General features: G+C 44.1%; 1 protein-coding gene across 1 annotated transcript in view; it reads left to right on the top strand.

Annotated features, from left to right (window-relative positions):
* The window catches only part of pgm5 (phosphoglucomutase 5), a gene marked incomplete at its 5' end in the record, with an annotated part of 52,454 nt that extends 36,276 nt beyond the window's left edge, over positions 1-16,178 (top strand). Inside the window, 4 exons of the mRNA XM_083643871.1 lie at positions 1,741-1,876; positions 3,190-3,373; positions 8,522-8,659; positions 14,697-16,178. Coding sequence (XP_083499997.1) covers positions 1,741-1,876; positions 3,190-3,373; positions 8,522-8,659; positions 14,697-14,786 — 548 coding nt within the window. The 3' untranslated portion in view covers positions 14,787-16,178. The remainder of the gene's footprint in view (positions 1-1,740; positions 1,877-3,189; positions 3,374-8,521; positions 8,660-14,696) is intronic.
* Positions 16,179-17,051: the final 873 nt, after the last annotated feature.

Genomic DNA, 17,051 nt, shown 5'->3' with positions numbered 1-17,051 from the left:
AGAGGGGGGGAGAGAGAGAGAGGGATTAAATATCGACAACTGTCTATTTCCTAACAGCTGTATACTGCCAGAGCCAGACTTGCAGGCATGTGCACCTTTTGTTTTGAATGGTGAGAACAACATTAAAGAATTATTTCCAATATAAAACAGAATATGATACATTCATGTATTTCATTGTGTCTCCTCTCACTCCCCTCTCTCTTTAAAGGTGTGATGGGCTGTGGACTGTTTGTGGATGATGTTACTTTGTGTATTGTATCGACTATGATAACAAATATCTTCTTGGAGGACAGTAAAGAACCTACAGTATCTGTCTGTCTATCTGTCTATTGAATATAGATATACCTTAAAGGCAGAGATGGAGATGGGGACTTGGACTTGAGTCGCACTTTAAGTCACACACAGTGACTTGAGACTTGACTTGGACTTGAGATTTGGGACTTGCGAACAATCTTGATTTTTGCATATTAACATTAAGGAAAGGTCTACTAATAATAATGTCAATCAATCAATGCTGATGATGTGCTAATCCATAGCGAAGATAGATGATAAAAGACTCATCCGTAAGACTTTAGATTTGACTTGATACTTGTGACCAAAAACTTGAGACTTGACTTGGACTCTAACTCAAAGACTTGAGACTTGATTTGGCCTCTAGCTCAAAGACTTGAGACTTGACTTGGACTCTAGCTCAAAGACTTGAGACTTGACTTGGCCTCTAGTTCAAAGACTTGAGACTTGACTTGGACTCTAGCTCAAAGACTTGAGACTTGACTTGGACTCTAGCTCAAAGACTTGAGACTTGACTTGGCCTCTAGTTCAAAGACTTGAGACTTGACTTGGACTCTAGCTCAAAGACTTGAGACTTGACTTGGACTCTAGCTCAAAGACTTGAGACTTGACTTGGACTTGCAAAAAATTGTGAGCATCTCTCCTTAAAGGTTTTGAATTTGAGTCTATTTTCTGCCCCAAGCATCTATGGGGAAACGTTTTGAACTTACACAAACTGTTAAAATGTCAAGGTGTCCCTTTAAGAGATAACTTTACTGTGCAGCTGTCTTTGAGAACAGACTGATAGCTCCCCAATGAAAGAGACCATGGGCGTGAACTATACTCATCTGCTTGTGTTTGGTGTCCAAGTAACCCCCCCCCCCCCCCCCCCCCCCAAACCTTCTGTTCCACAGCGTCCCTCCCAGTGTGAGTCGGCGTGGGGTCTTCATCATTACATGTGTGCAAACATTCATTACCTAGCCAGACACATTGAGGACAGCAGAGGTGTTGGTATGACAGCCAGAGACTCGGGAGAGGAGCGCAGTGTCCAGTGTTTATTCCACTCCCAGATAAACACACCGGCAGCTGCTGCATACGATAGAGCTGAATGTTCAACTGAGGCGACGTGTGGCTCTGGTCTGCTCGTTACAATTCAATCATGAACGATAATGTTATGAACCTGAGCTTGTTATGGGAGAGTTTAGGTGTCTCTCTTTGACTAGTGCATGTGCTTACTCTGGCAGCCAAACTATTGAAAAGGTATTGTAAAAGATAAGAACGTACACATGTCATTTAGCAAGTCAACAGTTTTCTCTCAATTCCTGACTTCATCTCTAACGCTGATGTTATGTTCTGCACATGGCAGAAATATGTTTGGGGTTATATGTTATCTCATCACCTGCGTTCGGACCACCCAGTATGACAGTGTTATCAAGAGCTGTGACATTTGTTTTTCTCTTTCTCCTCCAGGCTCGGACCACATCCGTGAGAAAGACGGTTTGTGGTCGGTGCTGATGTGGCTGTCTGTCATGGCCGCCAGGAAACAGGGTGTGGAGCAGACTGTCAGGGAGCACTGGGCCAAGCTTGGACGCAACTACTTCTGCAGGTATGAAGCTGTGTTTTCTCAACAGTCACATTCATTTTCTCCGTAGACATTTCGAAAAATCCTTATACAAACCAAAAATACAACCCCATTTTTCGCCTTTTTATTTTTTGTTTTTGCTCCGAGTGAAATGTTTTATGGTCACTCACGATTCAGTGCGGCACTAGCGCCTCCTCTGGTCGGTCGGGGCGCCTGTTCCGGGCAGAAGGATAACTGGTGGGAATAGCGTGATCCTCCCACGTGCTACGTCCTGCCTGTGAAGCTCCCCGCTATCAGGTGAAAAAGAAGCGGCTGGTAACTGCTCATGTGTCAGAAGAAGCATGGTGCTAGTCTACGGCTCTCCCCAGATCGGCACAGGGTGGAGCAGCGACCGGGGCAGCAGGCGGAAATTGGCCAAGTACAATTGGGGAGAAAATGGGGGGGGGAATCAGGAACAAAAAAATCACGATTCAGTACGGCGCTGGTTGGCTTGGTTCCAGGCTTAAAACTCATTATATAAGGATTTGTCGAAATGTCTATGGAGAAAAAGAACCAGGGGATGTCATGGAACGTCACGTGACTGTTGAGCTTTATTACCAATCTGTCTGTCTGTCTGTCCATCCATCCGTCCGTCCGTCCGTCTATCCATCCATCAATCCATCCATCTATCATCTACTTGGATCCTGGTCCTCCTGTTTTCATCATAACAATTCCCCTTGAATGAATCATTATATCCTGTATCTATTCAGATCCAGCACAGAAACTATCGCTCCCTGAGAGATTGATATGAATGATTCCCTCGCTCCACATATCCCCAATCCCTTGTAACCCTGCCAAAGCCAAATCTGTCCCCCTAAGGCCCCCCGACTTCTTCCCCTCTCCTGCAGTCCTGCTCACTAGCTGTCACTAGCTCTTATTTTAAGTCTCCCCTGTGAGAGGCACAGAGAGAGTTACTGTTCCCACTGACAGTCAGTCGCTGGAGCTTTTCATATTCCCACACAGAGCGTCTCTATAATCTACACACACATCTCCCACAGCATGCAGATGGAGAGGACATGAAGGACAGCATGCAGATGGAGAGGACATGAAGGACAGTCCAAGGACCAGACCCCAGAAATATCCTCAGAAACACCAAGCTCTGGCATCATTTTGAGGAAAATCTGTCTGCTAAACTGACAAGGCTTGCCTGTGGCAGTCTAGGGAAGTGTTAGCAACTGTATAGGAATGTCTCTGAAAAAGGTTGTCATTGCTTTTGCTGTGTGTGTGCGCGACGTGTGCATGTACGCCGTCTGCACTTTCTATTCACGGGTGTGTTTGTGTGTCTTTGCGATTGTCAGGTTTGACTATGAAGGCCTGGACCCCCGAACAGCCTTTTACCTCATGAGGGATCTGGAGGCAGTAATCTCAGACAAGGCGTTCACCAGTCAGAAGTTTGCCGTAGGAGACCACGTATACAGCGTGGAGCGGGCCGACAACTTTGAGTACATCGACCCCGTGGACGGAAGCGTGGCTCGAAACCAGGTCAGTTTGGGCTAGAAGACGCAGAGGGAACAACGAAGATGGAAAAGGAGCCCGAAAGACAAGAGGATAAAATGAGAGGATTCAATCGGAGTGGAAAGAGGTGGGGAGGACCAGTCAGGAGAGGGCAGGAAAACAGAGAGGAATGGAGGGCGGGACAAAGGACAAGAAAATGGACTTTTGAACATAAGAAAAAAAGGTCAAAATTAACTTGTGCAAAGTGAATCGTTTTCTAGATGGTAGCCATCTTGTTCACACGTGACTCCATGTTGGTACACAACCGTAGGACAGAGCTGGGCTGTGCGTAGTCCTCTGGGAAGAGATTCCCGCCCTAAACGTGATGGAAGCACAAAATGCATGTGGCCACTGTTGGGAATAAGCTCAATAGAGTGCCGCAGGGATGACGTCTTTTTGTAGGCCAACCCGGAAGTTAGCATCGTCCTGGGTTCCCTCGTCTGGAAGTCCACAGGTTTTTCTCCACAGGCTCCTGGCTCCTTGCAGGAAACGCTTCCGGAGAGGCTGCCCGAAGACCGGCCTCTCACCGAAGCCTTCCTGACGCAAAGAGGTCGCGTGCGACACAGACACTTTGAAGGTGGAGTACGTCAGTCCAGTAGACACCGGAGGAAGGAGATAGAACAGATCCAATTCAACAGTTCAAGAGATCAATGTTCGTCTCACCACACCAGTCCTGAAAACTCAACCACTTTGTCTCGTAGGGTAGATGCGATCACCAGAAAACGTTTCAAAAAATCATAAAATTGGTGTTCATTTGGGAAGATTATCTTTCTGAACACAAATGCCTACGTATCATAAAACTTTGTTAACCACAGACGTTATTTCAGGCATCTAACCAAAAACCCGGTGACTTCGACATGAGGGAAGCCATGCTAACACATTTGCGGGTTTTAGGACTCATTCCTGCGTCACTCTATTCACCTTATGTAGCCCCGCCCACTTGACCCGTTTGTGTTACGACTTCCTGTTCAAAACGCCGGCTGTGTTACCTGCTCAAACCAGAGATCGTGACCAGAAAGCTAGTGACTCACTGGAAGCAGGCTGCAGGGATAAGCTCTGCCACAGGAAGTGTAAACACAATCGGTTCCAATTGTGTTTACACTTCCTGTTAGTCTCTCAAGCCAGACTGTCTCTTCTACATAAGGTGAATAGCACCTCTTCTTAGTAGTAGATGTCAGTGATCCAAGGGTTAATGGCTCTCACAAATGCTTCAAAGTGTCCTTGCAGGATTCAATGAGGAGTAGAGATGCTATATATATGCACTGCATATATAAATATATGTATATATATATATATATATATATATATATATATATATATATATATATATATATAGGGAGGACATGAATACATGTACTGTATGTAACACCACCCACCGAAATTAACAGGAAATTAGTTAATTAGTTAACCTAATAATGAATAGGTCAGTGAGGCCCCTGTCCCCCAACGCACACACACACACACACACACACACACACACACACACACACACACACACACACACATAGTCTCCTTCTCTCTTGCTCTCGCATACACACACACTCACTCATCAGCATCTCGCGAGCCAGACCACCCACCAAGCTTCAATGTTCAATCATCAGTGAGGTCCCATGTTTGGGCATGACAATCTATCTTCCAGTTCAAAGCATAAACATATGTGTGTGTACACACACACACACCAACACACACCACCACATGCAGTTCATATGTCTCGACTTCTTCCACACTTTCTTGTTCATCGATGACTAACCCTACTCTGTATCAGAGAGAGTGTCCCCCTCCCTGTCTTCTCTCCGTCTATCCCTCCCTCTTCTCACCTCGTGCCTCGGTCCCTCTCTGTCTGAAGTTTATCCAGCTGACGCTGACTCCCTCTGTTCTGCCCAGCTGACGCAGACTCCCTCTGTTCTGCCCAGGAATGTGTGGAAACTCATCCCTGGCGTCGACAGTTCCCAGCCTCCGACCCCACCTAATACACCCCCCCCCCCCCCCCCCCCCCAACACACACACATACACACACACACACACACACACACCGATTGCACATTTTTGTGGGTACGCGAGTCCATGTGTCCACGTGTGTGTGCTTGCCTGCATGTGTTCACACCAAGCCCCAAGTTTTGCTTCTCAGAGTGGAGGTCAACATGCCAAAAATGGCAGTTCCTTGAATGGCCACTTGAGGCTGGCTTCAAAAGCCGGTCAATCCCCACTCCCATGTTAAAATGCCTGACTTTACAGCATAAATGCCTGGTAAAAAACGGAGAGAGAGAGAAAAAAGGTTTTGGCCTCTATAGTTAATTTCACCTTTCATGACAACTGGGGTGAATTTTTATATAACTCGCCCGTTTAGAATAAAAATAGACAATAAAAAGAGTGTTTTGGGCATGATTGACAGGTTGCCTGTCCAGTGATCACGGGCCAGTAGCAGGCGGAGCTGCGGCTCTGTGGGAAACCCCTGGTCTCGTGCGAGCTGCGCGAGAACCAAGAAGGCGACGGTCAAAATGCCAAACTACAGGCTTCAAAACGGAAGTCCACAAACCAATCGGGTGATGATGTCACAGTGGATACGTCCATATCTTTTCAGTTCACACTTGTCTGTGCCTACAGTGTGTGTCCGTGCGTCTGGTAACAACACGCCATCTCTGGCTGTCCCACTGAGCGCGCTCCGCACGGTTCCCGTGGCAACAGCAGATATCCACAGCTAGTTAGTCAATCACCCTAAAGTGTTACGCTCTCCTCTTTCTCTCCCTCACTGGTAAATCCTCAGCATCCCAGCCACCCTAGTGTGTATTATTACAGCACACATTCCTCTCAGGACAGGAATATATCAGCTGTCTCTCTCTCTTCCACTGCACTCTGTTTGAAGGGGGGGGGGGGGGGGGAGGAGCCGTGTCAGTTGGCACACACACAGGAATACACACACTCACACACACAAAGTATAGGGATTTACAGAGCAATGGCATGGCAGCCTTTGTAGGCAGCTACTGAATTCATGCTGCATAGACAGCATACACCGTCTCTCTCTCTCTCTCTCTCTCTCTCTCTCTCTCTCTCTCTCTCTCTCTCTCTATGTTTGAAACTCACACACAGACATGCTTGCACGCCCACGGCACACACCATTTGTGGCTGGTATGCGCTCCACTCAGGGCCTCTGAGCTCTGTAGAGGACGGTGTTTTTAACAGGCATTAGTCAGCTTCCTGATAACAGCTTCTCTATTGTTAGAGAGGAGCCGACACACGCAGATAGACAGACAGACGGGTGGACAGATGGACAGACAGGCGGACAGACAGACAGGCGGACGGACATCTCTCATTATCGCCATCTCTCCTCATCCCAGACTCTGGCATGTTATCCTCCCCAGATAAACTCAGATTAGGAGGGAGGGGAAATGGTCCACGGGTACTTTCCTTTTCATTCCAGTCTATAAATCATGAAGCTGAGTCACAATTTGCAGAAGTAAATAGCTATGGGGCTGACATGGGCTGAGTGTTGTACAGGAGCGGCACGCTCACAGAGGTTAGGCGGGCCTCCCCAGGGGCGCTCCAAAAGGTTTCAAGGGAAGCTCATTGAATGGAAGTGAAAAATGTTTACATTAGTTATTAGATTAGTTATCGAAAGGAGATCACATAGAATAGCCTAAATGTTTGTGATTTGGTGAAAGAGATAGTTCAGAGACAGCGATACAGTAGTTTTGGGGGATTGTTTTTCCCACTTTCCCAGAGTCAGAAACAAATACAAGCCTTCAGACAGACATTGTTTTAGTACAGCAATCTCAGGCTATCTTCTCTCAGTTGTTGAGTGTCTATGGGATCGAATAACATAATCACGACCCATAGGCATCCAGGAATTTAGTGAAACTCAAACTACGGTAAGCAAGTGAACTAGGAGGGGGGGGGGGCTTTGTGCCCCGAGCTTTGTCTGAGGGGAGGCCCACAGTCTCAGACATTGAAAACCCCTCTAATACACTTGTGTATGATTCTTAAAGGGACTGGATTTGTCAATATCAAGACATAAATGACCTGTAGCACTTTCTTTTTGATCTCTGCGGTGATAGAAGCGGCCAATTAGGCCGACTCCAGTGGTCAGTGAAGTTTTTGCGAGGTCTTTTCCCTGATCTCGTCTTGTTCTGAGAGAAGAAGGAAATAGGCACAGAGGAATTTAAGACAGATAAGACTCATTACACATCAATTAGTCAAAGAGCCTTATCTCCTTATGCCAGGGTTTTAGTTGGCTGCCCTATGCAACCATATCCTGTTTTTCCTTCAAATGTCAAGGTTGAAACAGTAGAAAATGTTGAGACGAGGGAGGCCAGGGTGAAAAATTTAGATGTTGGTTAACTTGGGACCGATGCAGAAATGCCCTGGATTGCCATAATCTGAAGGCGTTTCAATGGCATGGCAATTGCAGAAATCTAAATAAATAACCATCTACAGTATATCTACTAATTCCAGAAATCTCTGTCTGTGAGTGTGTGTCTCCTTCGCATATCTTGAGGAGCGTTTTTCCGATCGCCCTCACACGAGTGTCGGATTTGGTGCAATTTGGACACCTGTCACGTTTAATATTAATACTTAATTTGAATATAACAAGTGAACAGCACTCTGTACAGCAGCAGAGTGAACAGCGCTCTGTGCAGGGGGGGCACCGGCACTGCACTATTAAAAGTATAAATGTAAAATTCTCATGTTTCATTTAGTTCATGAGTTCAGGGTCGGTATTCATTAAGCCTCTAAGAATAGTACTGACTCCCACAGCAGTGATCGCTGGTGATCTTACGTAACTTTATGGACACTATATACTATGGCCAGGGGTGCAAACATAGAAGCATTACTACCGGTACTTGAATACAGTCCCAGCAATACACTTGAAGATAGCGACATCTAGTGGATGATTGCAGTTGCTGGTTTTTTTAATGGTTATTTTCTATCTTGATTTCGTACTATTCCTCTTTACTGACTTGATCACCTTTTTGCACCAGTGCTAATATCTAATATTTCCATGCTCTAAATATAATGAATAATCACAAATCCTTCTTTAATTGCTGTCATTACACAGTATGTTAGCACATAATCATAGTTTGTTGTTGTTTGGTAAAGCTTGTGTGTTGAGGTGTTTCTTTCCTCCTTGTCTGTTTGCAGGGTCTAAGGATCGTCTTCACCGATGCGTCTCGTCTGGTGTACCGGCTGAGTGGGAGTGGAGGAGGGACGGGTGCCACCATCCGCATTTACGCCGAGAGCTTCGAGAGAGACCCTGAGAGACACAACAGAGAGACACAGGTACACTGCAGAGGGAGTGTGTGACTGTGTCTAATTCACCCTCCTCCCCCAACAACCCACCAGACATATCTGTGTGTGTGTATGCCAGAGAAGGAGAGGGTGGGACAGAGATGGAGAGAGAGAGTCTGCATGGGTGTGTGATTCTATGTATGTGTCTTGGGCCTATGTTGTGTTTGTTTGCATGTGTTCTTCATCATTGAATTGCTCGCCATAGACCAGTCTCGCTTTTGAATGGGAAGACTTCAAACGCATTGCCCAGTTATCACTATGCCCACTTGTTCACTCGCTCAAATGAATCGTCTTCAGACAGTTTAGTGACTAAACTGTCTAAACTAATGACTAAACTTTAGTCATTGTAAAACAGCTTCTATCAAACCTGTGTTGAACTTATGCAGTGCCCGTTCCCCTCCCTCCCTTTCCCCACATTCACACATCATGCTCTCCCATCATTCGTCACCCCTCCCCCCACCCCCATTTCCCCCTGCATGCACCGCTCCCCCCCAATTGGTCGAATTACACAAAACTCGACACTGCACTTTCTCGGGTCCCCAGCAGCGCACCCGCCAATTAGTTCGAAGTTGATCGGAAGAACGGTTCTGGAGATACGCGAAAGCCGTGTTCTGATTGGTCCAATTGCATGAAACTCTCAGGTCCCCAGCAGCGCACCTGCCAAGTTTGAAGTAGACCGGATGAACGGTTCCCGAGATAAACCATTTTAAACGGTAGCATTAGTAACAGTTGTGCTTCATGATGAGACAGTATTGCTGCTCTCTCTCTCTCTCTCTCTCCCCTCTCACACTCGCTGCTCTGAGAGATGAAAACAGACTTTTTCATATTGTCTTATTACTATCATTCTCAGAATCAGAATGATCTTTATTGTCGTCATATTCAGGTACAGGTGTCATTATACTCTGGTACAACGGAATTTCGCCTGGCTTCTCTCAGTGTAGTTAAGAGTAAAGCACACAAATAGAGCAATAGTAAAAAAGAAAAGAAAAAGAAGAAGCAGTCATAAAAACAGTAGTAGCAGTAGCATCCTGTGTGCAAGACTTACCTAGCTCGATTTTATTGTTTTATTGTCTATTCCTATTCTTCTTATAATGTCTCTATGTTATATTTTTTCCCGGTGTGACCAACTGTAGCATTACTCCATTTGTCCTCAGGGATCAATACAGTTTTTCTGATTCTGATTCTGATTCTGATTCTGATTCTGATTCTGATTCTGATAGTGTGCAAGATAGAAAGTAGCCTACTTACTATCACCATTACTTTTTTGCTTAGCATCCTACCACCCCATGAAGTGGAAGGAGGTGCTTTGTTGAATTTTTGTGTTGTGTATTATGACTTTGACATGATTAATTCATGATTGCAATACAGTATACTGAAACAGAGCATCATTTTACATAAAAACAATGAATCCATAAAAGAGCACATTTGGACACATGGATAAGACAAAGTACAATAACAGAGATTGAAATGAATTAAAAGATCAGCTAAATAAAATTTAAAACAGTATACTTACAAGGTTCCTAAAAATAGGTGTAGCACAGACAGTATTATAACGCGAAAAAACTGGACAAAGGAAACAAATATAAACAAACTATATTCATACACCACCTGCCTCACAAATATAATCATGTTAAACAAGGAGAAAATGCACTGAAATTAGTAACAACAGGGGCGCTGATCCCGCCTGCACCACAGCACACTACTGCCTTTTCAGTGGTGCGTCATTCACCTTCATGGGCCACTATTGAAGTTGTTTGACCTGTAGACTTTGGTTACTTACCGGTATGTTTGTTTGGCTCTTGGGATACGTAGTGTACTTTAACCATAAAGCTGTAGACATGATGGATTGGCAATCTCATTTAGGGTTGGCCACCTCACCTAACCGGGGTGTCACTGCGTACACGTGTAACCGGATAGTAAATCATATCTGTTTTAGAAAAATCAATAACCGACTACCCGTCTTTTTTTGTCCTTTTGAATGACTTTTTCCCCCCCAATATTTTATTACACAGGAAAGAAAAACAAAACAAACAAACAAAAATACATACATCATTAAAATTCAACATTACAACATGGTGCTAACCAGCCACATAAGGTGCTTGTGCTTGTAAAAGATATTGCGCGTGGGATCCCACGCAAGGGGTCCATGAAAGAGCAGACGGGCGAACCATCCATCACCTCTAACCTCAGTCACTTGTCATTCTTAACCTCATCAAAGTAGGCAAGAAACGGGTCCCAGATAGTTGAGAACCTTCTAAGCGAGTTGGTTCTCAGGGACCTGAGTCTCTCCATCTGTATAACATAGATCATGTCCATCAGCCACACGTGAAAAGAAGGTGAAGTGGAGGACTTCCATTCCTTCAATTCCTTCAGAATGAGAATGAGTGTCAGAGATTCTTGCAAAGCTGTAGGGAAGTTCAGAGAGGACTCCGAGCATCCGAAGATAGCGAGTTCCGCCTCCAGTTGCAGGGTTATTTTGTAGGCCTTAGAGTAGCAATCGAATATTTTGGCCCAGAACCCCGTTAGTAAAGGGCAGAACCACCAGATCACCATATGATTCCCGAGCGTGGCACTGCTGCCGCTCACCGCTCCCCCAGGGGATGGGTCAAATGCGGAGAACAAATTTCGCACATTCAGGTGTGTGACAATCAGTGGGACTTTACCTTTAACCAGAAGGCATGAGATAGTGTGCCCTCTGACACCCGACTTAAATAACGTTTTTAAATAAAGTTTTGACAATGTTTTCACTATATTTTGGACTCGCAATCATTAATTTCTCATCAAAAATAAACTGTTTAGGGGTGATAATGCTGCCTGTAGCTACAGATGATAACTTTAACGTTACACTAATCAGTGCAGTAATGTTGCACGTAATTGACGCATGGCCCATGTGACCGTGGCGGTCACAATGTAACGTTAATAAAGCGGGCGAGACCTCGCGGGGAAACCAACGAGGGACAATTTTGTGACTCGAAAACTCACAACATCGATCCTGAAATACCCGCAACTGTAATGACAGCGAATGTTGCCGCTACTTTCGCTCTGGACCAGACAACGAGTTCAACAAAGAGGGAACAGACATACTGTAGTCATGTGGGAATTTCGTCATTTTAGGGGCAAGGCCAACTGGCTTTCGACATTGCAAAAAAATAATAATAATAGAGCACAAGTCCACATGTCCACAAAGGCAATTACTCTACTGACATCATGAAGAGCAATTTTCTGAAATGTGTGTTAAAATGAGCCAATGACACATCCTTTGCATAGGGAAGACTACATTAAAGTGAGACCACTGGCGCATTTAAAGCAACTGACAGTAGCAGGCTGCTAGCAGGGCACCGCCAAGGGGGCCTAAGGCTGGTTTCACACCGACGACCCAAGCCTTGCCTTGCCTCAACCCACGCCTACGCCGAGCTGGGCGTGAACCTGTTACACGCTTTTGCGATCACACCGCACGCCTTTTGCACGCCGAACCTGGAGCCAAGTCACAAGCGCCTCTCCTCTCTCCCGACTGTATTTTTTCACGTGTTGTCCAGAATTGTCATGGGTAGCCTCTAGGTAAAATAAATCGGATATATTTAATGTTCTATTGATGCTGGATATGTATAACCAGGTCTGACTATAGTCGGACATTTTAGAGAGGTGATCTTGCAAGAATGTGCTGGCAGCCTGGCACACAACAACATTGTCCATCTTGCTTCTTCGGTCGCTATTCTCTCTCATGAAGATTTGTTTGCCGACGGGGAGAAAGCCCCACGTGATAGCCACCCGTCAATCTCTCTGTCTCTGCTCAACATGTTGTAGTAACTGAATTTTATTTTGAAATTCAGTTGATTTTGCCATTTCCGACGGATATTGTGCGTTTTTCTTTCATGGCTTGACAGAAGAAGTCTGCCTGCACGCGCCTTGTCGGCTTCAAAATAGAACTCACGCCTATTCGATAAAATCGGCAAGGCACAGGCAAGGCGTGGGTACACGCAGGGTTCACGCTCAGGCGGCCGGTGTACACAGCCTCGTTGACTAAAACGGACGCCTATTTAAAAGCTTGGGTAAAGGCAAGGCATAGGCAAGGCTTGGGTCGTCGGTGTGAACCCAGCCTTAGGCTTAGGGATCTCAGGGCATCATGGCCAGAGGGTGGAGCATGGGAGGCCTCCATGTAATTCCCACCCTGGTGGGCAGGTGTGGTTTGAAAGGCTGATGGACATTTATTTGGTTGACTTCTGTACTTGTTCACAGGCTGAGATGTGGTGTCCTAAATTACTTCTTTGCACGTCTCATAGAGGCGCATATTAAGTGGTTCTGTGGATTCATTTATGCTGCAATGCAATATTCACATTCATACACATAAGATGAAAAACGAATCTGCGTCGCCGTCTTGTCATACCGAGCTTAGTAATGTACGTTTTAGTTCATAGCTGTATCTGAACCCAGTTGATGATTTGAATATAATTTTGATTAAAATAAACTGAGGCTCAGATACCTTTTCCCAGCTATAATATGTGGGCTATATTGTTTGACAAAGTAATCCACAGTCATTCAATTGAAATAAAAAAGGAACATCTCAGATGTGTGTTTTACCACTACTACTGTTAAAGAAAGTAAAGCCATTATATTCATATAGCAGTTTAATTATGTTCTCCATGTTCCTGTTGCCTGACCTATACTAAACTGAAACCTTGCACAGTCTATCATTAATGTAAGATCATAAAATCAATTCCTAATCATTCTGGCCCTTACCCAAGGCACATAAACCTTAAGACATGGCCTACATGATTACAACATGCTTTCTTTATTAGGCTAGAATCTAGATTAATTTTACAGCTTTCAGTCGGGCAGTTGGTTCTGTTAGTGTTAACTTTTTTCCGGCTTCTGATATACTTGTTATGAATGAATCATCTGTTGATCAACATGAATTGGCATGATAAATTCAGCTTGTGCTGTAAATGATGCCTCTGTATAATTGAGATTGCTCTACATGTTGTGATATGACTGGGATGACCATGCTGATTCTATGCTGCAGTGTGTTTGCAGGCATCCAATTCAAATGCTAACTGCTGTACACGCTGCCATGCACAACAAAAGGCAGGATTTTGCCGTCACAGACTAACTTGATGGCTCATCTGATAATTGTAGGGCAAAGACTAGGTCAATGTCTATTTGACGAAGTGCCAATCGACCATTGTAATTGACTGTGAAGAGGGTCAGTGGCATAATCAATGTAATGGTGGGAAAAGTGGAGGCTGGGAGGGGGGGGGGGGGTTTGACAATTAAATACAAAATGCTACACAAATCCTGGTTGGTGCGACCATTTTCATATCCAATCACAATTCAAACTACACTGGCAAAACGAGCAAAACAAAGAAACCATTAGGAGTGGAAGGAAGGGAAGCCCATGCTTTGCCTTCACATACTGTCACCCCTTGATGGTCAATTTGAGAGTGGAAAAATATCTTCAATGTTTCAATGAATTCAATAGTGGTGTCAAATAAAGGGCATAAAGTTGTCTATAACCTCTCTTAATCAGTGAGCAGTAGGAATTTGCAACAACACTGATAGAACATATCTGTTCCTGCACATGTGTCTGGCCCAGCTCCCACATAAACAGTCACATTTTCACAATAGTGATGAGTAAGCTAGCTAATTAGAGCACAGGGCCAAAAGAAGCAGTGTTGTGAAAAGGTAATATATCACACAACGCAGTAGCCTATCCTATAGTATAGGTCGTGGACCCCAGACATATTGTTTTTTTTTTGGGGGGGGGGGGGGTCGCGGGCTCAAAAAGGTTGAGAACCACTTGCCTATACTGTGATAATACTGCTTCATCATTTGCATTATTTTTGGCTTGAAAATAAGTCTTTCTTGCCTTTGTAACTGACATTTTTGTGATGCCAGTCACAACACCATCCGCCGTGGAGAAAGGAATGCGTGGGGACTAGTCTGTTTCTATTTATACTAGTGTAATATTTAGCAGTGTAACATTGGACACTATCCATAGCAACGTGTCAGCAATGTGTGTTTCTTACTGCAGGTGGTGCTAGGTCCTCTCATCGCCATTGCCCTGAAGATCTCCAACATCCATGAGAGGACAGGACGCCGCGGCCCCAACGTCATCACCTGAGCAACTAAGAAAAAACACACACAACACACACACACACAAACACACACACACACACACACACACACACGCATGCATGCAGCCACTTGAAACAATTTCAAAGTAACCGTCCCTGTACTTTCCCGCCATTTTTCACGTCCCCTCTCTGTCCCTTCGATTCAATCTGTCTTTTTCCGTCTCATTTCTTAAAATGATGAAGAAAGACCGCACGCCCAGCGAGGTACCGACTGCTGGAGCAAAAACACACTTCTGCACACTTCTCTCAAGTGTTGATTGACCTCCATCCTTTGTCTCAGTTCTTGAAAACTCATAGTTGGTGGCCAAGCTGTGGAGGCTATTTCATTTTGCTACAGATCAATAACAGAAAATAGATATATTCCGAACATGGCAAAGATATTACCCATGAATGTGCAGAATGGCTTTTATGTTGTGCCTTATTGTCAAGAGTTATTGATTGAGGGAGCATGAGGGAATCACCATGCTGTTTTTGTATTACACCATTTTATGCAGTGCTCACTTTTCAGAACACGTATGCCTATCCACTCATATATGCAACAATGTTCTTCTTCAATCATTTCATCACTTTGTGCAGGAGTAATCAAATTCTTATCAAACTGTAAGATAGACCAGACATTGCATCACAACTAAGATATTAAAGTGAATTAAAACAGTCAGCTAATTTCTGATATAAAATGAAGATAATGCATTTTTTGTGGAGGGCAGCATTAAATAGTTGCACTCCACTCATGTATTTACTACCTAAGGGTATTCAAAATGTGAAATACCGAGCTGCCTTAGCACAATTAAGTCACAGGGAACACTTGGAGGGCATTTTTACCTTGCACTAACATGCATTTTCTGTGATCAGATTGCAATCAGATAGTGCTTGACCACTTGAAAGTACAGGTGTAAACGCCACCAAGACACATTGAGGATGGATTGCGATCTGATCGGCCAAACCACCTCCGGAGGTGGTCAGGGACACATTGTGACCACATTGAACACAAGTGTAAATGCAATGTGTCCTCTCAAACCACATACAGCAACAGTCACCACTGTTTTTCTGCCGCTCTACTCTATGGAGCTTGCTTGAACAGATCACAGTCGGATCTCAATGTGGGCACTGGAGACACATTAATGCCAGATGTAAATGCAATCAGGTTAATGTTGTCAAGCACTATCCGATTGCAATCTAATCACAGAAAACACGTGTTAGTGCCAGGTGTAGATGGCCTCTTGGATCATTTCAGTGATGAAGGAAAAAATATATTTTAAAGTGGTATGCTACTTGGGCTTTGTTGTTTCTTTCTTTAATTTGTCTGTTTTGCCCTTTGGGAATGCCATAACCATAATTTAAATAGATTTTTTTTTTAAATCAAAATAAAAAATCTTTTGCGTGTAATCCTTTTTACTTTACTCGTATTTATTCCTTGGATTGGACTGGTATAATGAGGACATCAGAGGGAGTTATGTGGCCCTCAGGCATCGTTTTGCCTTTTAATTAATCTTTTAATGTCTTGAGAATACCATGCTGTATTCTATACTAATGGTGTATACTAATGGTATATCATTTTGTCTGTTGTTCACAGCACCTGCATTTGAATCAAGTGTGAAATGTGTCATGGCTGTTGTGCGGAGATAAGAAACAAAGAGGACTGATCTTTATACTGAATGAGAGAGAGAGAGAACAGCATCTCATAAACACGCTGATTGCCGTCATTATGAGTTGAGGATATGCCAGTGGATATCCGCAAGGAAACATTCATTCAGTCAAGCAGACATTACCTGTCAGCCGTTACAGGTTATTGCCCCATCCAACTCTTTTATGATGTCAGGGGTTATGCCTGAGGTTGGATGAGAAGCAATGCCCGTTTATTGCCTTCAAACTTGTTTGAAGTTGTTGATGTTCCACTGACTAGTCGTGTCAAATAGGTAGCTGGATTGGTGGCTGAATACTGTATATGACCTTAAATCACAGGATTTTTGATTTTGATTTTTTTCAAAGTAATGTGCACATTTTGCACTTGTGCAGGATAAGGATTAAGCTGCTAAATTCAAAGTAGGTCTGCTCAACATTTTATTATAATTATTATTTTTTGTGGCAAACAATTTAAAGTTTTTGTCAGGTGTGTTTGAGACAATACTCATGATAATCCATTTAAATTGCTTTACAGGATATCACATGGTATCATACTCAGAAAATATAGACGCTGAGCATAGGTTGAATACACCTGTCTGCATCAGCATCCAAATCATAAATGATTGACT

The sequence above is a fragment of the Poromitra crassiceps genome (assembly GCF_964638095.1).
Source record: "Poromitra crassiceps genome assembly, chromosome: 10".
Taxonomy (NCBI): Eukaryota; Metazoa; Chordata; class Actinopteri; order Beryciformes; family Melamphaidae; genus Poromitra; species Poromitra crassiceps.
The sequence above is the reverse complement of the archived record's forward strand: the minus strand, read 5'-3'. Positions and strand labels throughout refer to the sequence as shown.